The sequence below is a fragment of the Poecilia latipinna genome, unplaced genomic scaffold, assembly GCF_001443285.1.
Source record: "Poecilia latipinna isolate Pla-1442-1.1 unplaced genomic scaffold, P_latipinna-1.0 Scaffold25, whole genome shotgun sequence".
NCBI lineage: Eukaryota > Metazoa > Chordata > Actinopteri > Cyprinodontiformes > Poeciliidae > Poecilia > Poecilia latipinna.
Genome location: NW_015112641.1, coordinates 198,060 through 225,162, shown reverse-complemented (window position 1 = coordinate 225,162; position 27,103 = coordinate 198,060). Strand labels below are relative to the sequence as shown.

General features: G+C 39.1%; 1 protein-coding gene and 1 long non-coding RNA gene across 5 annotated transcripts; one reads left to right on the top strand and one right to left on the bottom strand.

Annotated features, from left to right (window-relative positions):
- Positions 1-309: 309 nt before the first annotated feature.
- On the bottom strand, positions 310-26,868 carry ubn2a (ubinuclein 2a). Of its 4 annotated transcripts, none has more exons than XM_015037590.1 (17): positions 25,682-26,867; positions 24,907-25,023; positions 23,615-23,716; positions 21,808-21,918; positions 21,085-21,191; positions 14,990-15,548; positions 13,716-13,786; positions 13,298-13,427; positions 11,743-11,849; positions 10,284-10,394; positions 9,160-9,303; positions 7,801-7,851; positions 7,673-7,715; positions 5,169-6,569; positions 4,134-4,341; positions 2,172-2,240; positions 310-1,102 (listed from the first exon to the last, which is right to left on the bottom strand). In XM_015037590.1, the coding sequence occupies exons 1-17, from the start codon at positions 25,982-25,984 to the stop codon at positions 1,056-1,058; spliced, it is 3,681 nt and encodes a 1,226-aa protein (XP_014893076.1). In that variant the 5' UTR covers positions 25,985-26,867; the 3' UTR covers positions 310-1,055. The 4 variants fall into 4 exon arrangements, with proteins under 4 accessions (XP_014893076.1, XP_014893104.1, XP_014893087.1 ...); XM_015037618.1 differs by lacking the exon at positions 25,682-26,867 and adding an exon at positions 25,227-25,318; XM_015037601.1 differs by lacking the exon at positions 23,615-23,716 and having other exon boundaries at positions 25,682-26,868.
- Positions 1,239-17,154, top strand: LOC106950732 (uncharacterized). Its single transcript, XR_001425673.1, has 3 exons — positions 1,239-1,250; positions 14,259-14,264; positions 17,079-17,154. It is a non-coding gene; the product is annotated as an uncharacterized LOC106950732 (long non-coding RNA).
- Positions 26,869-27,103: the final 235 nt, after the last annotated feature.

The window sequence follows — 27,103 nt, the reverse complement described above, 5'->3', positions numbered from 1 at the left end:
CACGCCAGAAATAAACAGAGTGTCGTGTAAAACAATCCCACCGCTGACGAGCTGAGAAGAGGTTGAAAGCCAAGCGACGACTTGCACTTTGCATTGAGCTTTTTCAGTCCTGCATAGATCTTTTTCACACTTATTCGATACAAACTAAGGCGTTTTGTTATATTAAGTTGGTTTGAGTAAGTAAGCAGTGAAACATTAAAAACAAAATATTCAAGTAGGCTACAATCCTCCCCCCTCTCACAGGCGTAAAGAAAAAAAAACGGTTTCCTCTGCTCAGAAGAGGATCACTAAACTTTCTCAATTCAAGTTTTTTTCTTCTTGTTTAAATATCCAGGGAAAAAAAAAAAAAAAAAAGGTCCAGTGTGACTAAACAGCACCAAAAACACGGTGAGCAAAGAGACGGCCGTCTAACCTTCACTTGCTCGTCACTGTGAAAGGAGAACGAGTCCTTAGAGAATAATCTGGATAGAAATTAACAGTATTATATGCTCTTCTTCTATGTACAAACGCACATTCAAGTCAACCTCAGCACTCGCACTCATGGTTTTGTCCCTGTGAATTAAAAAATAATTTATCAGTATTAATTTAAGCTACTACTTAACAGTCATCAGTGGGAGCAGAGAAACGGACACGACGATTCCCACGATCGACAAAAAAAACAGAAAAACTTACATCATTTCCTGCTCTTCCTGTTTGTTTTTTTCCTTTGTGATAAGAAGCGTCCTGTAATACCACATATTCCTTAAATATAAATCATAAAATGGAGCGTACCGCTGCTCTACACTCATTCCACAGTGATCGAGGTCAGTCATATGTAAACATGTCGACAAAAATAAAAATAAAAGAAACTCAACAAAAGGAAGCGCTCTCCTCATTCACTCAGTCTCGGTTCGCCGCCGCTGCTCGTAGGGAGGAGAAACTCGACCTCCTTCAGGTCCGTTACCAAGGAGACGTTGGAGCTCCGCCCCCTCCCTACCTCGGGGCAGTCCATCGGAGCGGAGGATTCCTATTGGTCAGCGTGTGACGTCGCCCATCGCCTCCTGCGCTCTTATTGGTCAGTGGGTTTTCCGCTTCATGTCTCCACTCTGGCTTTGGTTCGAGTCTGAGAGCAAGGAGCAAAGATTTTAACATTAAAGCTGCAGTATCAAAGTCTATTTTAAAAATACTTTTTTTTTGTACATATTTGTTAAAAGAGTCATCATATTTTGGGAAAATTAATCTGTGAAAATAATGAACCTCCTCCCTGCACTGTTATTGTCGTCTCAAAAGAATTAAGAGCTCCCGGTCAAAAATAACCAATCAGAGGCAGGAGGAGGGGCTTAGCGCTGTCAATCAACCTCATGAACATGCTGCTAATGACGGAGAAACAACTTGCAGTTAAAGGAAAACTGTTTATCTGCTTGAAATAAAACAAAACTTCAGCAAGGAATAAGCACTTGTTTTAAGCAAATAAATCCTTAATATTAATGAAAAAGTACTATTTCCACAGGTGGATTATTTTGCTTTTAAAAGCGGAAAAATGTCTTGTTATGAGTAAAATAATTACCCAGTGGAAACAGTACAGTACAAGGTCCATACTGTGTTTTTCCCACAGTAAAAATCAAACATTTCCACATTTTCAAGGTAAGTTTCAAATTTTTCCAGCACCTCATTTGGAGATAAACAATACAAATTAACAAATTAACTAAAAAAACAGTTCCAACTCACTATTATATGGTATAATTTATTAATAATGTTTTGTGATTGTATTCTACACCAGGTAAACTAAGACCAACTAAAATATTACACTATGTGTCTCTCTTACACCAGACTGGTCTAATTTAACAAAAGAAATCCCACAATTTCAATAACTTTAACGCATAAAATGTAAGATAACCTTTAAGTTACACAGTTCAATAAGTCAGTTATTAGGAATAATAAACGGCTTTTAATCAAACGTTACATTGATTAAATATTTGTTACAAAATTGTCCAGTTTATATAGAATTTAAGCACTTTCCAACCTCACTGAAATTCAAGCATTTTCAAGGATTTCAAGCACCTATACAAACCGGGATAAATACTTCTGCAGTGTTTAACATGCTGAGAATCAAAACAGCAGCAGGTTGACTAGACAGCGACAGTCGGGGACCAGAGGTGGTAGGATAAAAAAAGAGGAGGCATGCAGATTACCTGAAAAAGCAAGCTGCAAGTGAGGAGGTAGGGCAGCCTGCGACCCTGACTGGAGGCTCTTATACAGATCTGAGGAGGGAAGGGCAGACAAATGAGAAGAAAGACCGCAACAAGAACCACAACGTGTGAAAGACGAAAACACATTAAACAACATAAACCTGCGGCTCAAAGCAAGATGGAGTTTAAGGTTGATGTGATAAATGGGTGGAAAGTTGCAGCACAGAGTGGAAGCACTTCCGCAGAAAATAAACCGAGACCGAGAGTATTGTCAAGTTATTGTCAAATAGGAAAGTTATTACCATTTTGACCCAATTATCAATTAATTTGAGGTAAATTCAGGTTATTTTCTAGGAATAATGCCTCGCAGACGATTAAACAAAATAAGCATCCTATTTGATGCTTTACTTAGCTTTATTTGACACATTGCATGTTATTGTTTACATCTGGATATTTCGCGCATGCGCACAACGCTAAAGGGCAAGACGATTATCAGAACAACTCCGTTCACTTATTGAAACATGGAGATGTAGGTGTTACCGATTCAGTGCAGTGTGCCTCAGCAAAGACAAAAATAACGCAGAAAAGCCGTTAAAGTAAAACTCAAAACCACTTTTTTTCTCTCTGTGCGTCAGTTACGCTACACGCAGACTCGTTGCCATAGAAACTGACAACGACGCCACTTTATGTATCGGTATTCAACATAAAAAAATAAAATAAAAAACACTCAAACATTTCCCACAGAAAGAACATAACATTCAGTCCGTTGCAGTATTATGTTTTTAGGTTTGATGTTTATTTTGTGATTATTACTGAGTGATAGCTGTGGTAGATTAGCTACCGCTGCTATTAGCTAACTCGGTAATTAGATTAGCTTCCGCTGCTATTAGCCAAGCTAACACTGCCGTGGTAGATTAGCCAATTTAAACACCTGCTTTACCGATGATCTGTCGGAGTTGGTGTTTGGGTCACCTTTTTTTTTAATATTTCGTAACTGAACCGTAACAAACCGAATTCCACATCGCATCTACATGTTACGGTTGTCAAAATCAAGCAAGTCTGACTGAACTACTCCCCTCTTCCTCGCTATTTTTTTACTACATTAAAACTTTTTCCTGACCTTCTGTAGTGTTGACGATTAGTAGGAAAGCACTGCGTCCCTTTTTCTTTTATACATCAGGCGGACATTTAAGGTTCACCGTGTTATATTGAGAACAGCTAAAACCAATTATGCTAATCATCGTCTGCCAGCAGCGTTTTGCCCCACAGCAGGCGTGACGTCACGCAAGACTGAGTACCAAAGGTGTTTGGGTTCTGATCTTAAACCGGTACTTACAGGAAAAACACATGTTGTCTTTGTTCATCCACCTACTCAGCTGCAGTCTGCAGATGGAGCAGCTGCCAACGTCAACACACCTACGCTGCTTGTTAAGCAACTAATTAGTCCCAATTATACACATTCTCTGAATTACAACCCCAACTCTTGAAAAATTGTACATTTAAAACCAGAATGTACATAGTTAGTTTCACAGGTATCATCATCATCTGGATAATAATTTCTGCTTGTTCAGAAGTGATCATTTAGACTGATTTGAATACATTCATCCATTAGAAGCTGAATAATTTGATCAAATTATTGTCAGCAGCAGCAGGACATCCGGTTTTGAAAACTTATCAAAGCTTTTACAACTTTTTTCTATTAATACTGCATCATTATTTTACTTGTATTATAACTCTGTTGTCATATTTATTATAACTTGCTATCACATGTCTGCTTTGCCCCCTAGTGGGCTTGTGGAGAACTGCAGATGGCTTTATTTCTACAGGATATTTTTCTGCTTAGTGGACAGATTGGCCCTTAGGAGGACCCTTCATTATGATAATGTCTCAATGCGTTTTCATTCATTCACATTTTCAGTAATAAATCCATTTTTATTGAGTTTCATCAGCTGAGCATTCACTCACCCATTAGGTCGCTCTGTGCTAGAGGGTATCCTGAGTTGGAGCTGGGGGTTGAGCCCATGCTAGCCGCACTTGCAGCTCCAGGAGCGCTGAAATTTAGTAACGGGGGAAACTGGAAGGGCAGAGAGACAGGAACCAGACCTCCCAGCATGCCGAAGCCCAGAGGGAGAGCAGAGTGGTTGGTGAGGAGAGGGGAGCCTGCAGCCGATACCTGGCAGATATAGAAAAAAAAATTTCCATCTTAAATATATACATATGTATTTTTTTAATGTAATTTTAAAGGCAACTAATTGTGCTTTCTTGTATAGGTCTGTGAGCTTAAAAAAAATGTTTATTACACTTTTGTTGCATAAAATCATTCTTGGATAAAGAGTCTGATCAGTTCAGCCTATTTTGAGCTGTTTTAAGGCCTCCTGTCACTTTAAATCCAAGTAAGCTCTTGCCACACAATTCTTACTCTGAAATGGATGCAAACAGATATTCACCTTTGAAAAGCATTAGTAGAGCCTCCTGCATAACCAACAAGAATGCAGTAAGTGGTTTCTGAATTTTAAGTCAACAAAACATGCGTCTTTTCCAGCAGCCATTGTACAGCACATCCAGTGGTAAAACCAGCTGAAAAAAACATGCTGCAACTTAGCTTGAGTTGTTAGGCAACAGTAAAGTTCCCACCCATTGTGACTCAAAAACAACCTAAGTGCTTTAAAAAGCCAATTTTTGGCAATAAACTAATGTTTTTTGTTGTGTGGAGAATGAGCAGTTTCAAAAACCTACAGATTCAGTCACAATTAACAGGTACTGTGCGATTTCCTTAAAAACTAATCTAAGCTCCAGGATGTTCAGTCAGCTGGTTTAACCACTGTACAATGGCTGCTGGAAAAGAAAAGTGATTTGTTGTTGACTTACCATCCAGGAACCGCTTGATGAGTTCTTGTTGGTTGTGCAGGAGGTTCTACTAATGCTTTGCAAAGATGTACAAATAAATGAACACCCTTCTAATTTTTGTCATTTTAATTTATGATTTGTTTAAAAACTGACCTGTGAGAGATGCGACGTTGTAGCAGACGTAGCCAGAGTGCCTGAAGGTGCCCAGCCGTTTCCCGCCTTAGAGCTCTGGATGGCCCCGCCCACCGAGACCCTCTGCCTCTGATTGGCCAAAGCTGAAGCTGTGGAAGAGGGCGGAGTTTTATCTCCCTTATTGTTGGCGCTGCTGCTGGGCGGTGGCTGAGGCTTCTGGACGAAGCTGCAGCCAGCAGGCGGCGCCGGCTTCACCGGCCCGCCGCCCGACACGCTGAAGGGGGTCCGGAAGGTTTTGGGGGTTTTGGAAGCGTACTGGTGCTGCTGATGGGAGAGCTGGTGCGACGGCGAGGACGACGGGGACGGGGAGGAAGACGGGGGCGGTGTGGGCGCGGGGGGCCGAGGGGTGAGCTTGATGATGGGGGAGGAGTTGCTGCTGTGGGACGACTTGGTGAGGGTGGCCTGCATGGGCGTGATGAAGTTGGCCTGGTGGTGATGGTGTGACTGGGGTTTACTCTGGGAGGTGGGGGACGGCGAGGAGGACGGGGCCGGGGACGGCGGGTGGAACGACTGTGGGACGTGGTGGGACGTAGAGTTGGAGCGGGGCTGCGTCGAAGGCGAGGAGGAGGAAGGCGGCTGGACGGGGCCGCTCAGGGCGCCGCCGCCATTGCTGCTGCTAATGCCGCTGGGTTTGACGGCGGTCTTGGAAACGCCTCCCAGTGTTCCCAGTATCCCTGCTGGGCAGGTGAAGCCTTTCTGGTGGGGAGGCAGCAGAGGGGAAGCAGTGGGCGGAGGCCGCTGCTTCGGAGGCGAAGGAGAAGGATGGGGGTGCATCTTCCCCATCGCCGCCTGTGGCCTGTGACTGGGCGTCACCATGGTAACGTGTCTCTGAGTCTGAGCCAGGCAGCCCTTGACCTGCCCGTAGTGACAATCTGCAGTCCTGGAGGCCAACGAGAGGCCGGGGGTGTGCAGGTGAGCCATGGAGGAGACAACAGGAGAAGTAGAAGAAGAGGAAGAGGTAGAGGAAGATGTTCCTGATAGGTTCCCCACAGAGGCAGCAGGAGGAAGAGGAGCGGGCTCTGCCTTCACCAGGGAATGCTGCTGCAACGTGGACGCAGCCGAGGTGGCCAACTGGGAGGCGGCGGGGTAGTGGGGGGCGACGGGTGGCGGCGAGGAGGTGGGCATCTGGAGGGGGGGCGGCGACATGGGGCTGTCGGCCAGGCCCAGGCCCTTGGAAGCGTTGCTAAGCAACGCCAGAGCATGCGAGATGGAGTCCAGAGACGGAGCGGTCAGGTCCTCGTCCAGAGAGTCGGACAGACAGATGGGCTCCGGGGGCGACGCCATGAGGGGGGGCTGGCGGGCAGAGGTCACAGCAGGGTTAGAGGTCATGGTGAGAGGCAGCTTGTTGATCCACAAACCGTCCTGCAGGAGGAGAAGAAGAAGAAACTCAAACCTGAAGCAGCCATTCAGTCTCAACTGTTCCTTTACAGTGACAGTTAAATGTTTTTCAGCCAAATAGAATCATTTCATAATAAATTATATTCAGCTATAAAAATGCCACATATATCAAACATGACTTTATAATTTAAGGCCTCCGTCTTTTTATCGCAGCAGTTTGTAACTTTTATATGAATGTATTTTTGACATGTTTGTTGAAACTGTAACCATGTCGTGACAGTTCGATATGAGACAACCAATCAGAGCCAGGAGGCGGATCTTAGCGCTGTCAATCATGTCCGTGTGACGCTGCTCTTCTCCCGATACCCCTCACTCCGCCTTGCTAGTTAGCATAGCCATCGATGATGGCGGATAAACGGTTTTCCTGTATCAATTAGTTGTTTCTCTGCCATTAGCACATTGAGCAGCGAGTACATGAGGTTGATTGACAGCACTAAGGCCCTCCTCCTGACTGATTGGCTGTTTTTGATCGGGTGCTATGCATTTCTTCAGGAAGGAGGTGATTGATCTTTTCACAGATCATCTGTCTCAAACTATCACGACATGGTAAGAGTTTAAATATGTAGAAGATATAGTTTTTTATAAAAGTTTTACTGCAGCTTTAAAAATTCCTGCTCTCTCTGAATCTCCGCCTTCAGGAAGTCATCACAACATGGCTCCTCTGTTGACCCTTTAACAACGTTTTCACCAGCATTGCACTGAGAAGGAGCTTGAATAATGAGCTGATGTGCAGGTCCTCCAGGTGGTTGCTAATTGTTGCTGGCTAGTCTGAAGGAGTCGGCTACGCTAGGTTCACGCAGGCGTTTTACACAGGAATGGTTGCCATGGAGATTAAAGGATTTCTCAAACATCAATAAAAGAATCAAAGCAACACTTCAGGTGGGTTTTCGATGAGGGAATAACATCATTATAATATGATGTAAAGCTAAAAATAAGTTTATTTTACATGGCACTGCCCCTTTAAGGGTCCAACATGGCCGAAACGAAGTCAAACTGTTGCTTTCACATCAACATTTCACAAGAAAACACCGCCGTGATTTGACGTAAAGAGAAGAATGGCCGCTCACCTTGGCTTTGGCCTTGGGTCCTGGCACCACTCGCCTTCTGACTCTACATGAAGAAATGAAAATAAAATCATCAAAGGAGGCCTCACTCTTTCACTCACACTGTCTGAGGTGACACAGTGAAGACTTACAGGTTTCCAGTGAGGTGACCATGAACTGCAAGGCTTTCTTTGAACAAGATTCTAAAAAACACAAAGAAAGAAAAATAAAGCTCAAAAAAGTAAAAAACTTCAATTTCACAAAATTTTAATTTGAAACTAATACAAGAAAATTGACCCATTTCTATAATAGCACCAAAACTTTCAAACAAACTGCCTTTAAATGTTAGGCATCCTCACTTCCTGTTTTTAAGTTTTAAAATTAAACCTTTTCTCTGTTGCTCTTTTGTTATTTTTATTTTATTTTGACTTGTTTGTTGGATGTTTGTTTTATTCAAAAGTTGTTTTTAAATATGCTTTATAGATAAACTGGATTTGTAAGATAAATCTAAATAAACATGAAGTAAACATCAAGATGAAAATTGGATCATTTTTTGCTGCTTATTAATATAAACTATTTTTATCTGATAATTTCCTCCATTTACAGTGGATTAGAGTGTTTTCCACTGAAGCACGTCTTTATTTGCATCAAAATGAGAAAACTAAATGTTTGAAAGCTCATTTCTTTCTACAACACATTCTCTGAACTGGCTGCTAAGTGGGTGTTAGCACCAGCTGTTGCCATTTTCATGCGTTATCTTAGCATACTGCTAACTTGGAAACTAGAGTCCTCCAAAATTTGCACTGATTGAGCTTTGAATTAAAAACAACAGCAAAGCAACTTTGAGGAATAAACAATGAAGTTTTAGTCAATGACTCTTTAACATGGTGAGAAGATTAAACACATCGTCGCAACAAGTGAAGGGACAAAGTCCAAACGGAGATTTGTGGGTTTTTATGTAAAAATAAAAAGCAAGCAGCTAAAACACGGCTTAAGCAGCTGCATGTTTGTCCATTTATCAAATAATTTAAATTAGTTGCAAGTGAAATTATCTACAAGGTAAATAAAACAGAGGAAACATGCAAACATTAGCCTAGCACTTCCATGTCGGAGCAGCATATTAAGTCTGACCAGCTATCAAATAAAACAAAAAAACTAATGGAGAAAGTTCAGTGGAAGAAGAATCACACCACTGAGGTAGCAAATGTAACACCCAATAAAATGCATTGTGTTAATTTTCCTACACGTTTAAAGTAATTTTATGGCATCCATGGCAAAGACTTTAATGTCATATCAGTAGGTTTATTGATTCAGATCGTTATGAGGGACAAAAAGTGATCAAGACATCCTTACTACAACTCAGATTGAGTTAAAATTGATTAAAATATTTATTTTGAATATTTACCAGAGCTGTAATTTGTTTGTTTTTAAAGTAAGTCCCAAAAAGTGTCAGTAAAGGATTTTCAGAGTTGCAGACATGTTGGCATTCATTTACACACAGACTTCCAGACCTGGTCTGCATCCAGCCTTTGGGCCACAGGGGTTTGACCTCGTTCTCCAAGAAGGCCTTGAGGTAGTCCTCCACTGACAGAGTGCACTGGTTCTCCATCTCATAGCAGCTCAGCTTCACACGGACCAGGTTGCACAGCAGCGTCCTGCACAAACAAGGCCGTCGCATTCAGATCAACGTTCAAGGTTTTAGTTCATTTCATAACAACAGAGGCGGCACAAAGTTTCAATGAATGTAACAAAATGAAAAAGAACAATTGAGGTAGGAAAACAGGTCAAATTATTTTGTCTTTCCCACTTTATCTACATTCAAATGTTTTGGATTTAGAATCACAAAGTCTGCAAATGCTTAAAACGAGCTTACGTTAAAAATCTATCGGCTAAACTTCAACATTTTTTTAAAAAGAAACACCAAACGGGTGTAAATGTCCGTCTGAAGAGAAGTGTTCACTGCAAAAACACAAAAGTATTTTTGGGTGGTTTCTAGTGAAAATATCTTATTACACTTAAAATAAAAAATATAGCAAAATCTATGAATACACTCAAAAATACAAAATATTTAAAAGTACTTTTGTCTACTTTCTGGTGCAAATATCTTAGTACACTTGCAAAAAAATATGTAACATACAAGCAACTTTTCAGCAAAATATAGAAGCTTGTTTTGAGTAAATAATCCCTTAATGCTGGTGAAAAAATACCAGTTCCACCAGCAGATTATTTCACTTATAAAATGGGAAAAATGTCTTATTTGTGAAATAATCTGTCAGAGGAACTAGGACTTTTTCATCAATATTAAAGAATTATTTACTTGAAACATGCTCCTAAATGTAGTTGAAAAGTTACTTATAAGTTAGATTTGTCCTATTGCAAGTGTGCCAAGATATTTGCACCAGAAACTAGACAAAATACTTGGAAAGATTTTGTGTTTTTGCAGTGTATTCATAGATTTTTAACTGGAAAACATCAGTTCATAATTTCTGCTTTTCTTTCTTCCCGCCCACAGCAGATGAGCGCGGATGAGACGGATCAGGAAATAGATGCTGAATAACAAAATGTGGAACAAATAAAGCATAAAGATAAACGTGGATCAGGACAAAGCGGATGTGAGACGGCGTCCGATCTTTACCTGAGCTTGTCGTCCCAGATAAACTTCTTTCTAGGTCCCATTACTCGTTTTCCGGGTTTCTCATCATCCTCCTCTTCTGAGCCGTTCCTGTCCCCCTCCTCCGACTGCTGCCTGTAAAACACAGGCAGGTCGGCTTCAAGAAGGTTTGTTAGAAAAGGCACCTGGTGGGGCTGATGTTACGTTTCAAACAGAAAAATAAAAGCAAAAGACGCATCACCACTAAGAGTTTATCTGGTAGCCTCCAGTTATTGTTAATGTTTGTAAATTATATTTAAATGTAGTTTCATGATTTCATCCATAAGCAGAAAACACTAAAATCAGACAATGATGATAATAATAATAATTAAACTTTGTGGAATTATGCAATCGTAATAAATTCTAAATAAATTCACTTGTACTGTTAAGAAAAACAACAAAAAGCTTAATCCTTTTCAATCATGAAGTCATGAATTTCAGCAAATAAAATAAAATAAATACACCTAAACTGGTGATAGTTGAATTTACACCCATTTCTTACAAAGTGATAAAATTAAAGAATTTAATTTCTTTAATTTAGATAACTTAAAGAATTACATTTAAATTAAACTAGTTTAATTTAATTTAGTCCAAATTAAATTAGTATAAATTAAATCAAAAGGCCAGATATATGTGCCTTTTTGATTTTCATGGCCGTATTTTATGCGTCTGGAGCTGAAAACACTCAAATTATCTCTGAGATGTTTTGTGTGCAGAAATAAAAGATTCATCTTAATGCAGATCAACAAGAACTCTGAAAGAGATTACAATTCAATATTAAGATACAAACGTCTGATTCTTTCACAATGAACTAAAAAAGGTCAACACTTTTATTATTATTATTATTATTATTCATTATCAGGAAGAACATTAAGTTTATATATTAGACAAATATTTTAATTTGTCTGTCTTAATTTCTTCAGATGACATTTGAAAACAAAATAACTTCACTGAATTAAAATCCCTTCAAACTATGAAAATCTGAAATATTAGCAGATATTAAATAAATCAAACAGCAGCAGGTGTTTCCCTCATTTCTTTTGATTTAAATCTGTTAACAACCCTCAATTTAGTGGCTTTTAATTGTGTTTTATTTCTGTTTTGAAGCATAAATTATCTAAAATTACTTAATTTAAAATTACTTGTGGATAATTTAAAATATGTTAAAGTCAAAAGCTGACAGAAAATGAGCAGTAGAGGAGTTTTAGCAAAGATAAACAAGAAAATGTAACAAATCAGAAATGTTCAGTAACTTCAGTTCATCTAAATAAAATGCAGTAGAAGTCGTGTAACTCAAAAATATCCCAGAAAACTATCATAGTTCCTAAAAAAGGTTTAGTGGCAACAAACCAATGAATGGGATTTACTTTCAGCTCAAAATGAATAAAATAAAACTCATGAAGTCAGGACTGCACAACATCTGAACCCAGAGAGATTTACTTACTTTGCAACTTTGGCCATGCACTCCATGTTATATTTTGCAATCTGTTCAGGCATCACGCTACAAACAGCCAATTTCAGCTTCAGCAGAGGCGCGCGCAGCCGGTCGTCCTGACGTACAGAGAACGAGAGAAAACAGCAAAAGGTGACAAAGGAGAAGCAGAAGGTGGATGGAAGGAGGGAGGAGGAGGAGAGAGAACGTTACTGATGATGCATTAGGAAAGCCGTCATGTAGCCTGGACGCAGAGCCACTTCCTGCTCCGTACAAACAAACAGGCAGGGAACATGGCGGAGGAGCAGGAAGCTGCACAAAACGGCAACAAGGATGAGGAGAGCCGAGAAGTTTGGAATCAGCAGGTACCAAAATGAAGCTCTGGAAAACTGAAGAGCCCACTGCACTGAACCGCATTGAAAACCTCCTGGTTATTCCACTGATTTCTGAACTCTTCCTGATTAAAACACTAGTGTTGCTGTTTATAAATGAATATGAACTTATTTTCTTTGCATCATTTGAGGTCTGAAAGCTCTGCATCTTTTTCACCATTTCTCGTTTTCTGCAAATAAACACTACATTTTTGCTTGGGATTTCAGAGACATGTTGTCAGTAGTTCATTGAATAAAAGAACAAAGTTCATTTTACTCAAACACATAAATATAAAAAGTAAACTCAGAGAAAATTTTAAGGGGCCTCTTAGTTTTCTCCAGAGCTGTAAATCTGCAATCAAAAAGAAGCGACTCCCTGATCTGAAAAAATGAGTAGCGAGTGATTTGTGGATGAGAGAATTAAAACAGACAGAACACAATAAAGTAAAACAACATAAAAAGATAAGTTTGATTTTATAATAGTCATTTTCCATTTATGTCCACTTCAAGTTTAGAATCTAAACTTTTTAACAAAGCCTAATTTCCATCTATTGATGTTGTAAAGTAACTCAACTCTATAGATTCATGATATTTTAGCACAAACCTCCATATCAGAGCTGTATCGGATTAATTAGGAAGAATCATCAGCTAATTAAAACATTTATTAATTGTTAACTAGAATATACAAGCCCATAAAAGGCTAATTACTGATAAAGCAACAAGTAATTAAGTCCAAACTGTACAAAAAAATAACACCTCCGGAAAAAAATGATCAGTTTCTCTGATTTAACTTTTTTTAGGTAAATGTTTAAGTAAAAGTAACTGCACTACTGACACGTCTCTGAAATTCCAAGCAAAAATTTAGTATTTATTTACAGAAAATGAGAAACGGTCACAATAACAAAAAAGATGCACTTGAGACAAATAATCCTCTACTTATTTTTTCTACGCAACAGCCAAGCTGATTTTATTTTTAAGAATCAGCTAAAACAAAAAAAACTTCAGCCAGCTTTTTATGACAATTTTCAATATGAGTTGAATCTAAAATGCTAACCTTTCATTCAATAAGCTGCAGACTTTTTTAAATCCATTTTTTAGACAACACCAAGCTTTCACAAAGGCTGCGGTGTGGACAACCGACTCCTAATCACATCCTGGATCCGAAAATGTCTGGGGATTTTCCCCAATCTGCTCACCTGGATGTTGAGGCTGAGCTTCTTCAGGCGCTTGAGGAGCGCCTCTTTGTTGCACGGCACAAACGCCTCCATGTGCGAGTAGATGTCTGAGCGAATCTCAGGAGGCTGCTCCTGGACCTGCAGCTCAATACTGACAGAAAGTCAAGCTGGTTAGAAAGAGAACAAAAACAAAAAAAACAGAGAGATGAAGAGCTGGATGAGGGAAGAACGACTGGAGGTGGCAGAGGAGGATGAACGGAGAGACGTAATAAGTCATTACCACAGACAATAAGAGACAGAGAGAAAACGAAACACTTGAAGACAGCAGGAGAGGCGGCGGGGGAAATCTGCTGGAAGTGACTGAGAGGGGCTGATAAAAGGGGAAGGAGAGCAAAGCTGCAATTGGAGTCGACGGTGATTTAAAAGCTGTCCTACTCACTCCAGGAGGATGTTATTCATGTCCAGGGTGAAAAATTTCTTCCTGCCCTCCTGATCAAACTGCCGCGAGGCCTGTGGTGGAAAAGCCCGAGTCAGCACACAGCACTGTTGTTCATACTTTAAGCACACAGTCGCATCAGGAAACGCGCCTCACGTGACTCGTTTCAAGTAATGAACCTAAAGTGGACGAAGCTGCAACGCGTTGTTGTTTACGAAGGAGACGGGGGGATGTTTGCTTTGTGTTCCCTCGCAATAAGGAAATACACCCCGGTCTATGTTGTACACAGTCACAAATGTCAACTTAAATGGCTGGACAATAAATCAATAACAAACATTGTGAGAGACATGTGATCAATATCAATAAGTAATACTTCTGATAGAATATCAGGAAAATAGAGGGAAGACTTTAGCTGCTCAACCTCTCAAAGTCAGCTAAGTAAGGTTAGTGGAATCAACTAAACTCCTTCACTCTTTGGTTACCTAGCAACTCACCCATTCTTTGGTTGCCTAGCAACAACCTGTTTAGTAACCGACACAGCAGCAGTTTCAGGTTTCGCCTCATAATACTTACAAATAAAAAGACCGGTGTGGAGTGAAAACTGAGGATAAAACAGGAAAAGTCAAGCCACAAGTTTGGGAGTATTTCAGATATTTAAAACAAGAAACTAATCAATAATTATCTATATTGACTATTAAGAATCGCCTATATTGTGTTTTGTTTTTTCAGCAGTATTGCAGGTCAGATTGAGAAAGAAAAAAAAGCAACACTGTTGTGGAATATCTACAATCATTTTGTCCAATTTGTAAATATAAACTTGGTCGGAAAAAGAAAAAGAATGAGATCCTTGCAATAATGCTATTTATATGACGAACACACTTCCTGTTGAACCATAAATGATTTATAACCAAAACAACGCTGTCTGAAAAGCTTTGAATTTTTTGATTCGTCCTCCTCGCACCATTTCTTTTTCACCTCTGTCCCTTTTCTCTGTGAATCCTTCGCCTACATCTAAAAAAAGATGCAAGGGTGTAGGAGAGAGCAAAACTCCTCCGTGAGGCGCAGCGAGTCCTCGCTTGGTTACATAAAACCCCGAAGGGCTTCAGCTTTAAGCCCTATTTTCCTGATACTTCACAGGAGATTATTCCCACTGGAATAAACCATAACAATAAACATTTGGAGCCTCTCTGAGAGCCGAGTGGAATTTCGGTTCAACTCCACAGAAGAGGCTTCATGGGTAATTGCAGCCGCCCACCAGAAGACCGAGGCTGACTCACCGCCCGCAGGTCCTCGATGCGTTTAATTAGAGGAGCAGGAAGTCCGTCAGGCAGCGGCGGCGGAGGAAACAGCCCGCCGGAAGACCCCAGGCTTCGCCCCTGGCCACTTCCTCCCACTGCTTTTTGGGAGGGAACTCCAATACCCAGAATGCCGTTCTCCCTGGCCGTCGCCATGGCGTGCTGCTGGTCGGTGTCCAACAGGCTAAAGTCTAGATCTCCCAGGAGATCCTGCAGCTCCTTCTCGTTGGCGGAGCCCAGCAGCGACATCACGGCGGGGTCAGAGGTGAGGTCGGTGAGCGAGAGGTTGCCGGTGGACGCGCCACCGCCCTGAAGGTGGGTGGAGTTGGAGGCTAATGGGAGGTGGGTGGCATTTCCGGGGTTTGGGGGTTTGCTGGCAGTACCGGCTGCCAAACGGAGGTGATCCCCGCTGGGATTTCGCTTCTTCATCTCTTCCTTTTCCCGGGTGAAACGGCGAAGCATGGCCGCCAGGTACAGCGAGTCCTTCATCAGTTTCTTTCTCTTCTTCTTCTCTGGTCGGTGGAGGTTGAGAGCCGTCACTCTGTCAAATTAAATAAAATGTAAAAAGTTTTTTTTTAGCAGTACGGTTAATAACTTTTTTGAGAAAAATACCAACAGATTTTTTCATATTTTATAAAAAAATATATAATTTTTTACATATTTGTTGACACTGTGACCATGTTGTGATGGAATAATTATGAGACAGTCTGTGAAAAAAATCAAGTTCTTCCATCCCAATGCTAACTAGAAACAACCAATCAGAACCAGGAGGCGGGTCTTAGCGCTGTCAATCACCCTCTGTGTGTAGCTGCTAATTTTTTTCCTATACTCTCCGCTATGCTGCAGCTAGCAGAGCCTGCTAGGCTATGCTCAAGCTAGTTAGCATAGCCGCCGATGATGGCAGATAAGCGGTAAGTCGTTTCTCCGCCTTCAATATATTGAGCAGCGAGTACATGAGGTTGATTGACCTGGTAATAGTTTTAACAAATATGTAAAAAACAACACTTTTTATAAATATTATTGTAGCTTTAAGTGTGCTTTACAATCAGCTTTTTGATAAATAAAATAACATGAATTGTCTGAATAATAATTGCGATAAATTTTGCGTTTTGAGACCATTTTCAAGTAATATATTGATATTTGCATAATAATAAAAGTTCATCCTCTCAAAGACCAATAAACGTTACATTTGTAAAGAACACTTAAGACTAGAACTGGAAGATATTTTAAATATCTAAAATAAAAAAATACTACAAAAACCATATGTAGTTGTGGTTTTATTTAATTTCCCTTTATGATCAGCAAAATATTTTTGAATTTGTCTGATTGGATTGTAGCGTCTCTGTAAGCAGAATTGCCATTCAAAAAGTATTAATCATCAGAATAGAAATCATTGCGCTCATTTTAATTTACTGTTCAGTTAATTGATTTCTCACTGTGTCAGGCTTATGTATTTCCACTAAAGAATACGCTGCCATTAGTTGCAGCCATCTTTATATTATTAATAAAACAATAGTTTTGTTGTTTAGGAGCTGCTGGCTGTGTTCAACAAAGTGCTATACATACAAAAAACAGTAAAAACACAAAAAGAGACCATAACATTAAACAAAGTAGTTGGTGAAACAGGATAAAAACCACATAACATTAATGGAAATAAAATGTATGTACTCAAATTAAATGAAAAGCTAGAAAAACAGAAAAGGTTGGATGCTGCCTACTATGCTGAGGTAACTGATTCTATAATTAAAGTGTTTTTAGAGAATAAGTGTGATTGTGCTTCAATTGCAAACTGCATATTGCTACCGCAGCTATAAGGAGAGATTTATTTTATTAAACTGGAGACGACAGCAGGAGCGCTGAAACTTTAACAATCAATAGAAAGACAGTATAAAGGTCAAACTTTATAAAAACAACATCTCTGCCACATTGTTTAAAATAAAACCAACAGACTGGTTTCAGAGAAGTTTTCTTTGACATGACATGACATAGACGCACCTCAGCGTTGTGTTAAGCATGCCAAACCCATAGGGGGCAGTGTAGCGCAAAGCTAGAAGCTGTGTCAGCCAATCAGATTGCTTCAAAACAACCAGAACTTCCTGTTAGAAATTAAACATGATGCCAGGAGGTTCATTTGTGTGGACAGATATGTAGGTTAAACTACTTTTCCCTAGTGCATTAAAATATAAAGTTATTAACACACAAGGCAATGCCAGTTGGAAAAAATAATACGTTAATATACACTGCAAAAACACAAAATCTTACCAAGTATTTTTGGTCTAGTTTCTAGTGCAAATATTTTGGTAACCTTGAAATGAGACAAACTAATTTAAAAGTAACTTTTCAGCTAGACATAGAGGCTTGTTTTAAGTAAATAATTCCTTAAAATTGATGATAAAGTACTTGTTTTATTGGCAGATAAATTAACTTACACATGAGAAAAATTTAAAATAATCTTCAAGTACTTCTTCATTAATATTAAGGAATTATTTATCACAGGTTGTAATGAAAAGACCCCAAATCTTAATTTTCCCATCTACGCAGGCAAATTTTCTCAAATCTTCACTTTGGTCTGAGTTTTTATAAATAATCGTTTTAGTTATATTAAACTGAGTTTTCGTACGGATGAAAGACCAAAATGCACAAAAATGTATTCAATTTCCTAGATATCTGGCTAGGTCTAAGAATTTTTTTAAATTAAAAGAATAAAGTCAAAATATTAGCAGAATACAGACAATATTGTCAGGATAAATTCATAAAATACAAGAGCTTTACAATAAAATCATATCAATTTAAAACAAACATTTAACTCAAGAGGTAAAAATGCCTCCAGGGAAACTGAACTGGTTCCTAGAAAATGTTCCTTTAATGGAAACGCCCGATCTCTCCACCGCGCTTCGTGACCTTTTAGCATCTCAGCTACTAAAAATATGCTAGCTGTGATGCTATCGGGTGTGAGCATTAAAGGCAGTGAGAGTCCTTCCAACTCACTAAATATACGTGCAGCATGAATGCTTGGCACTTGAAACACAATATCTCTCCAAATACTGAGTCCAACTCGTCTTCTTTTGCTTTTGAGATTTTAACAGGACAATTGCAAATATTCGGCAGCTCTTCAGTCTACTAGCAAAGACCTGATAACTACAGATGTGTTGTGGTAGCATGCAGACCAGAAGCTGGATGTTTTGGGAAGCAAAGGTTGTAAACAGAGATAAGATGAAGCAAAGCTAAATCAGATGAGGTCACACAGATGCTGCAGCAGACAGAGCTGAAAGGTGTTGAGTCTTTAAGTTTTAATTAATTTGAGTTACTATTAAAAAAAACTTACATATGGCTGGAACTAACTATTACTTTAGTTATCGATTAATCAATTATTCTGACGATTAATCTGATAAAACAATTTTTTATTTTAAGTATTTAAGCTAATGTTATACAATATCATTAATATGTAAAAATGATAAATAAATGATTCAGTTCCTTTTTTAAGCAAGAAAATAAACATTTTACTTTCTAAAATGCTGTAATGTTGCATTTAATGTAGGCTTGATCATTTCTAAGATCAACAAATGAAAAGATCATCCGTTTCTGCTTAACTTAATAAAGTGTAGGGAATTTATTTTTATTATTTTTGATATAAATACTATTGAAGTATTTTTGGGATTAATACTGAGACAGTATTAAGTATTAATACTATGGGTAGAACTTATTTACAAAGTATTTTTTCTTAAGTTAAATATAAAATATAGATGTTTTTGTACAGTTTTGTCTCTATTCTTTCAGAAATTAGTCTGAGTCTGTATTGTCCAGTTAACATTTAATCCATCACTAAATTTGTTGACTGTCATGATTCAGCCCTACTTTTATGCTATATTTTGTTCCAAATTTATGCCTAACCGTGTAACAGTTGTTTCATTAATTTATGCCGATGTGTTACTTTTCATGTATAAAAGGCAGAGAGCTGTCAAACTGGATCTTAGCTCCATTTAAAAAGTTAAGTCTCCTGCTGAAAACACCCACAAGTGAGCAACACCAAGCCCCGTTTCAATCCCTGAGCAAACCATGATATCTGAGTGGCTATTGTGTAGTCTGACAACCGAGTTGCTGCAGTTTTCCTTGTGAAATTTTAACAAACACACCAGCTGACCTCAGACGTCCTGATAAGAAACGCGCGTTCGCACCGAGAACTCAGCACACGCTGACAAAAGCAACCGAGAGGCCTGGAGAAAGCAGAGAGCTACTGGGAATGTGGGGGATTAGCGAGCAGCGCGCGTTCAAAGATCCGTCTCTCTGACACACACGTATATAATATCATCTGTTTCGTAATGGCACCACCACAATGGCTGCTGCTATTTTTAGAAGATGTTTTCAGAGTGTTGGCGTCTCAGAGTATTCAGCATATTTAAGTGTGGATAATAGAGAATTTTCCTGAAGGTGGCTGGCTTGTCGCAGCAGCTCAGAGCGAGCCTCAGTCAGCATTCATGAGCAGCAGAGGAGTAAGTCAGAGAGCGTCGGGTCAAAAGAACCAACCGAAGGAACAGTGTGCATCTGCACCGGCCCACATAACATCCAGAGTTTCAAACAAAGGTCCATTTAAGGGAAAGAATTAATGCCAATGTGCAGAATAGCTGTCTGAGATAAAAAAAAACAACAGTTTTCTAGTTATTTCAACAAGCTGCTTTAGCTAAACAAACATACTCATTAGGTAAAGGTTTCATAATGTTTCTACTAGGACTGAAGCTATTGATGGGATTAAATAATTGTCAACTAAATTAGCAATTAATTAATCATTAACTGGAGTGTACAGACTCAAAAAAGGCCATGTGTTGCAAGAATAACACACTTAGAGCAGAAATTAAGCTAAAGCTGTACAAATATATACAGATCTGGAAAAAATTAAAAATAACCACTTAAAATGATCAGTTTCTCTGGTTTTACTCTTATAGGTTTATGTTTGAATAAAATGGACATTGTTCTTTATTCTATGAACTACTGACAACATGCCTCTGAAATTCAAAGCAAAAATTTAGTTTTTATTTGCAGAAAATGAGAAATGGTCAAAATAATGAAAAAGATTCAGCGCTTTCAGACCTCAAATAATGCAAAGAAAACAAGTTTATATTCATTTAGAAACAACAATACTAATGTTTTAACTCAGGAAGAGTTCAGAAATGAATATTCGGTTCAATAACCAGGAGGTTTTCAGTGCGGTTCATTTTTTCCAGAGCTGTATACATTTTGCATTTAAGATTTAAAAAATATATATTTGTAATTATGTTCAACCAAGAATTCCTCAAGTAGTTTTAGCTTCACCTGGTTCAAAATCTGTAAAATAAAAAACAATCTGTTTTTTGGATTAACAAACAGATTAGCTCCAAACTGTATTGATGTTAAGTTAAATAGAAAGGGCTGAGATGTTCACATGTTGAAAATCTACAAAAACAGCTAAAAAACAGATGTTTTCTTAGCTGCAGATCCATCTTTTGCTACAAATGATCAAGAAATTGTTGCCAAGGATGAACCAGACAATTCTCTTCCCGATACCTTGACGTGTTTATTTCACATTTCCAGCCGTGAGAAACCAGAAAACGGTGTGTTCCTTAAAATGAATCCATGGGTGTGCCTCCAAGTGACTCAAATGTGTCAATTAACCCATCAGAAGTTTCTAAAGTGATGACATCATCATCATCTGGGCTTTCCCTCGCTGTTTAAAGAGACAGCAGTCATGCTGTGTATAAACTTCTGATTCTGAAGAAAGCTACAAAAAATATAGGAAAAGAAATTCTCGTCAAGTTTTCCAGCAAATAGAAATCATTTTGATAATTCTGACTGACCTAAAACAAGAAAAGTTTGGTTTGATTAAACTTCAGACAATGAGAAAAAATGTCTTTTTATTTTCCACGCCCTTTTCCACTGAGGCGACATTTGAAGACACAAATCAGCAACAAAAAAGAAATAAATTAACTTAGATCGTTCTCCAAGCTTCCTTCATTGATTTCTTTAGAAACATTATATCATCACTTATAAGCATTTGGTCCCTATGATGTCCTGTTTGAACAACGCATTAGATAAACAGTTCTTACCCTTGTTTAGTTACTTTATTCATCTTCAGGTTCTTCTCTTCCACACAGTTCACTTCATTCTTCTTCTTCTTCTTCTTCATCGCCTGCTCCTTATCATTGTTCAGCTTCTGGAACAGATAAATGACATTTTTATATACAGCGAAGAGAAGAAAGTAGAGGGAAAATCTCCACTGTCCTTCTTTTCTTTGACCCGACAGAGATAGAAGTGATTCATCACAGTACTGAATAAAAAAAGTAACCATCACTAACCCAATCTGCCGCACAACAGGCCCACAATGACCAGACTCTGATCAGGTTGAAAAGATGTTCAATATTTCTCTTCAACACGTATTGAACCCTGAAGCAGATATTTATTAATATTTCAGCAATTTAATAGGTTTTATCTGTGCATTCTGACACAAACAGCCCTTTAAGAACATCCAGTTTTTTTGATCTGGCCCAAACAGAAACTGAGTTTGACCCCCCTGACCTACAGCATCGGAGGCTGGACTTCATCCACACCTGGCTTCCTGCCACTGGGAGGCATTTTAACTGCCTCTGCCAGAGTGACGGCATCCCACTGCGTCCGACTGCATGGCGAAACCCTACAATTAAAACACCACGTACCTTCCTTTCACCGTGATTTTATTCTCCTTTCAAACAAACAGACAAACAAACCGGGTTTCCAGAACGACAGCGTTGAATTCTCCACGTACAGCTAAGCTTGTGTTTGACTTGTCTCACCTTGTCCTCCTCTCCCTCTGAGTCAGAGGCCGCTCTGAACTGCAACGTGCCCGTGTTGATGTAAAATCCCCCGAGCTTTGTGGTCAGAGACGCAGGCACCAGCTCATCATACTGGGAAGAATAACAATGGAAGACAGTTTGTGGCGTTAAGTTCACAGGACTGCAGAAAACAAAAACCCCACTTACACAACAAACACTGTAACGCTGTTCGCAGATTTAAAAACATCGGAGTAACTGATAATGTGTTTTGTTAGCATCTCACAAAAGCACCCTCTGCTCCTCTGCTGGTCAGCGAAAATGAATGGAGCAGCAGAGTAAATAAAGATCTGACATGGATTATAACATCCCCAGGCTACATGCAAAAACATTTCCCCCCTTCATGAATCAAAACAAAGAAAATCAGAGTCGAAGAGGTGCTGGCGATTTGCAAAAGCAGATAAAATACCAAAACAAAACTCATTTAATGGCACAGACTCAATGGATGTGGAATAATTTCAGCTATAACAGCTGAATACTGAGCATAAAACAACATCAGGGGAAAGAAAAAACACTGAAAATCCATGAAGCATATAGATCTGTTTTTAACTTCAGTCTCAGGTTGGTTGTAACAGGGACATCAGGCTATCTTTAGCCTAGCGCTCGAAGTCTGTGAGCGCAATGTTGTTAAACATCAGATGCATATTTAATAAGAAGGAGGAGGATTCATACCTCAACACAAGTCAGCAGCTGAGCATCCAAAACACAGATTAAGAAGAATTTATAGGGTGTACAATGGCAAAGAGTTGGTTATTTTTCTGGTGGTGTATGTCCGGTTGTTATTTAAAAATGTCATTATTACTATTATCATTAGGCGTAGATTTTGTCTTGTTATGAGTTATAACCATTTTGTCTATGCAATATAGATTTATTTATATATTGAAAAGGCATCTGAATATTAAAACATGGTTTTAATTACAAATTTTTGATAATTATTGAGTCGATAAGTAATATATTTCATTAAATTGAGATAAGGGGTAGGATTAAACAAGTCTTCACTTCTTCCTACTGCTTTCTAAAGAGAAAATCAGTGCTAAGCTAATTATTTTGTTCTTGGTTAAGTAAGCATATGTTTTCTCAGTCCTACTGATTGTTTGTCTTCTTGTTTTTAAAAACCTGTTTGAAATAAATAAATCAAATCAAGGACACAGCAAATGCAGTGGGGTGCACCGATAAATCGGACAGATTTTCTAGTTTTGTAATATTGGAATATAATTACATGTGAAATCAACCTAATCTACTCTGTAAAAGTTCTAAAAATCAGCCATTGTCTCCTTTTGCTCTGCAGTGAGAGAAGATGACTGACAGACTCGCCCACCAGGTCACTTTTTCACTTGTGCGATTAACTAGAGTCACCCCACTGTTGCTGATTTAGCAACTCTGTCACTATATTTAGCAAGTTTTCAGTTTCCTTTAGTGACTTTTTTTTTCAAAATAGCAACTAGCAACAAATCTAGCAACTTTTTTCCTGTGTTAATGGAGTCTTAGGCGACAATACGTGAACACACCAAACATATTGGAGTTACAGCAAGACCCCTCCCACCCTCAAAGCACTTACGTTAGTATGACAGCAGCCATGAATTAGGGAAATCGGAGCCAATCAATTGGTGCACCCTCACAATCAAACTGAATACTGCTTTTCATAAACATTAACAACTCGTGAATTTATAAATCCGGCTTGATAATTAGCATGCTCTTGGCTGCCCCCTGCTGGCGGGTGGACCATACGCAGCAGTTTAATATGCCTATGCCATGAAGTGGAAGTACTTACAGCTTCAGAGTTGTCTATAAATGGGTCCGTTTCATCATAACCAAACCCAATATCAATCAGATCTTGCATCCGGTCTTTTCTCTTCTTCATACCCGTGTTACCCTGGACATGTAAAAGAAAGATTCACCAGACAGTACGATGTTTGGTATTTAAATTTCATGGATTTCATACGGATGAAAATATTTTTCTTTTTATTCAGGAAACAAAAACATTTGTTTATCACAGCTATTTGACCTTTGTGTTGTGATCGCTTACTTTATTGTATGAAGACAGTAAAATTGTGGAATATCATTTCCATTTAAGGTTGTTGTTGGATTATTGCTGGAAAAGCAGAGTTTTTTATAACGTGATTAAAGATCATGTCTAAAGTGTGTAGCCCATGTTAAGTAGATATATATATACAGCTCTGAAAACATTTAAGAGACCACTGCACAGAACCACATTGAAAACCTCCTGGTTATTCCACCAAATATTAATTTCTGAACTCTTCCTGAGTCAAAACATTAGTACTGCTGTTCCTAAATGAATATGAACTTGTTTTCTTTGCATTATTTGAGTTCTGAAAGTTCTGCATCTTTTTTTTTGTTATCTTGACCATTTCTCATTTTCTGCAAATAAATACTAAATGTTCGCTTGGAATTTCAGAGACATGCTGTCAGTAGTTCATAGAACAAAAGAACAATGTTAATTTTACTCAAACATTTACCTAAAAATAGTAAAATCAGAGAAAATGATCATTTTAAGAGGTTATTTTAATTTTTTACAGAGCTGTATGCATGAAAATATTAGCATTATTTTATATTCAATAATTAGCCAAGTTCATGTTTTGCATGTGAGTATCCTTCTGTTTCTGTTGAGTCTGTTGCTAAGCAACGACTAAAGCCTAAAAGAATATTCAAAACATTTCCAATGTTTTGTTTCTTTAGAGTCAAGCATTAAAGTATTTCTAACTTTTGAAAACACATGTTTTCAAAACTGGTTAAAAACCAACTTTTTTTCTATTTCTCTTTGTGTTTTAAAAGTCCAGCCACAACAATCTTATAGAAAGTAAAGACATTTCAAAAATGATCTCCTTTTATATATTATCCCAGAGTGTTCAGGGTTTAATCAACTCTGAAAAGTGCATGAAAGTACATGCAGTTTTAAAGCTCTCATGCATTTAATAATAAAGAAAAAGAATCAGACTTTCTTAAGTTTGATCAAGTAAAAGTCAGTCTAAAAAAAATCTGGCTGATTTCAATCTGTGGTGGATTAATTGGTGCGTCAGCTAATAATGATAAATAATGACTTACGTATTTATTTTCAAACTTTTTTGCCAGGGCTTCGACCTCAAGCCGCTCACGCTCCTCCTCATCATCATCATTGAAGCGGTTGACGGAGGAGGTCAGACTTGGAAGATTACTTTTAGTCTGAAATAAACATTGAAAAACGGAAATAGGATCAAGAAACTCAATACCTAAAACAACTAAACTGCAGTTAAATAACGCTTTGGTGTCCAAATAAGCAGCTTCTAATTTGATGTGCACTCAATTGTGAGTAGCAGGCTTTTTATTTATTTATTTATTTATTTTACTTTCATATTAAATAAACTTTATCATCCAGATTTGAACACAGTTAAAACGTGTTTCCGTCCCCAGCTCATCAACAATGCTCCCCCATCTCCGTCTCATCGCTGCCAGAGGGCCAAACTGCATGTGGCATTTCCAAGTGCCATAATGGCTGAGTGACTGGGCTGTTGCTGGGCAAGTCTGAGTGAAAAGGACACAGGTAGCAACATGACATACACTATATGCGTTAAACAACCAGGAGGAGATAGCGCTGTTACATACACTACAATCTGCAGAGCGCTACTAAAGTTGAAAAGCTGCACGGAGTGGACAACTGCTGCCTTTGTGTTGAGCTTGTACTAATGGTCACTTTCAGCCACGCTATTCCACGGAAGGACAAGGTGCACTTCCCCCCATTTAACTTACTATGACACGTCCATATAAACACTTCCAAGAGGTGTAAAATAACTCCGGCAGTAGTTTCCCACGGTCCGCTAAGAGTGAAAGCGGAGGAACCTACCTGGAGGTTCTGAATGAGTTCGCCATAATTAAACTCGGCGGAGGTTCGCTCGTCGGGCTCGGACAGGGACAGGTTGAGCCGCACGGTCGCCCTCCTCTCGGCAGCAGCCTTGTCCCTGTCGCCGGTTTTACCGAGACGACCGTTACTGGCGCTGCCTCCTGCCCCGCCGCCTGCCTCATCCTCCCCGGCTCTGTCGAAGTTGAAGTCGGTCTCCTCATCCAGCCGGCGTTTCCTAGACTCCGCGGCTGTTCCAGCTGCGAAGGCCGACAGGGTGACAAACTGCACTTTTCTCGGTTCGGCCATTAGGATGAGCTGCCTGCCCGCCTGCCTGAACCTCGCTCCGGACAGACAGCGAAGCCGAGAAGAGCTACTTCGCGAAACTACTCCAAATTGGTGGATTGAAGAAGGTTCCGCGGAGCTCCGACGGCTGCTCGGGGCCTAGACGGGCGTTAGAGCCTCCTCCGCAGCATACGGATTGAACTCCAGGGGATGCGACGGTCGAGGGAAAGTTGTTTTTTCAGCAGCTACTCTCATCCTCGGTTCGCTATGGGGCTGAGACATTCACAGGAGCCATCTTGGGTTTCGGGAGTAAATAAAATATCAGCGGAGAGGGGTCGCTGCGCATGCGCGTACACACAAAACGGAACCATGTGCCACAGGGGAGTGCATCACGTCCAATCAGCGCACAGCGGCTCGTAAGCCCGCCCCCCGCCACAACAGGCGATAATAACAACACTCTGAGCACTAATCTGACCTTTATAAAGTGTCTGCAGGAAGGACAGGCAGTGGGATACGTGGAGTACATGCTTGGCTGTTAATGCCGAGATCAACTGCCTTCATTAGATGCTTTTCTTTTCGTCTAAACATAACAAAGCTGAATGGGATTTTTTTTTTCTTAACCTTAAACTCGAATTCCAAAATAAAGAACTAGTAAAGCAAAAGTATTTACAGTAACCTCCTGATGAACACCCCTAATGATGCAATAAACCACGTTTACATTTACAAATAAATGTTGGGTTCTCTTGAGGCAGAAACCAAGTCGATATAAACCTGTTGCAAAATCCTGTAGTGAAACTTTTTAGTTTCTAGTTTAATGTCCAATTAGTCCCCAAATATAAGGAAACAAGTCCTCCCAGACTCAATTTTAAATAAAGAAGTTCATTTTCAGATTTTACGTAATTGGCTTTATCAAGAAAACACCCATTAAAGTTGGTTTAGGTGGGCCACTGCATGGCCTATTGTTTCTTTTTTAAATTATTTTCGATGGTTTTAAAAAAATTTTTTAGTTTCTAAATGCTCTCAAATGTTTAACACCACATAATTTGACTGCAAAGTCAAATTATGTTGGAGTCATCTTACTCCTTTTATCCTTGGCACTGTGAAACCAAGAGATTAGATTTAACATATTTACCCCTAAACTTA

What these genes read in the sequence shown, in the direction of transcription:
- ubn2a (XM_015037590.1), bottom strand. Translation starts at nt 25,984, where the DNA reads ATGGCCGAACCGAGAAAAGTGCAGTTTGTCACCCTGTCGGCCTTCGCA. An exon ending in CAGAGGGAGAGGAGGACAAG is followed by an intron (nt 21,192 to 21,807) that starts GTGAGACAAGTC and finishes TATCTGTTCCAG; the next exon opens with AAGCTGAACAATGATAAGGA. An exon ending in ATGAATAACATCCTCCTGGA is followed by an intron (nt 13,428 to 13,715) that starts GTGAGTAGGACA and finishes ACTTTCTGTCAG; the next exon opens with TATTGAGCTGCAGGTCCAGG.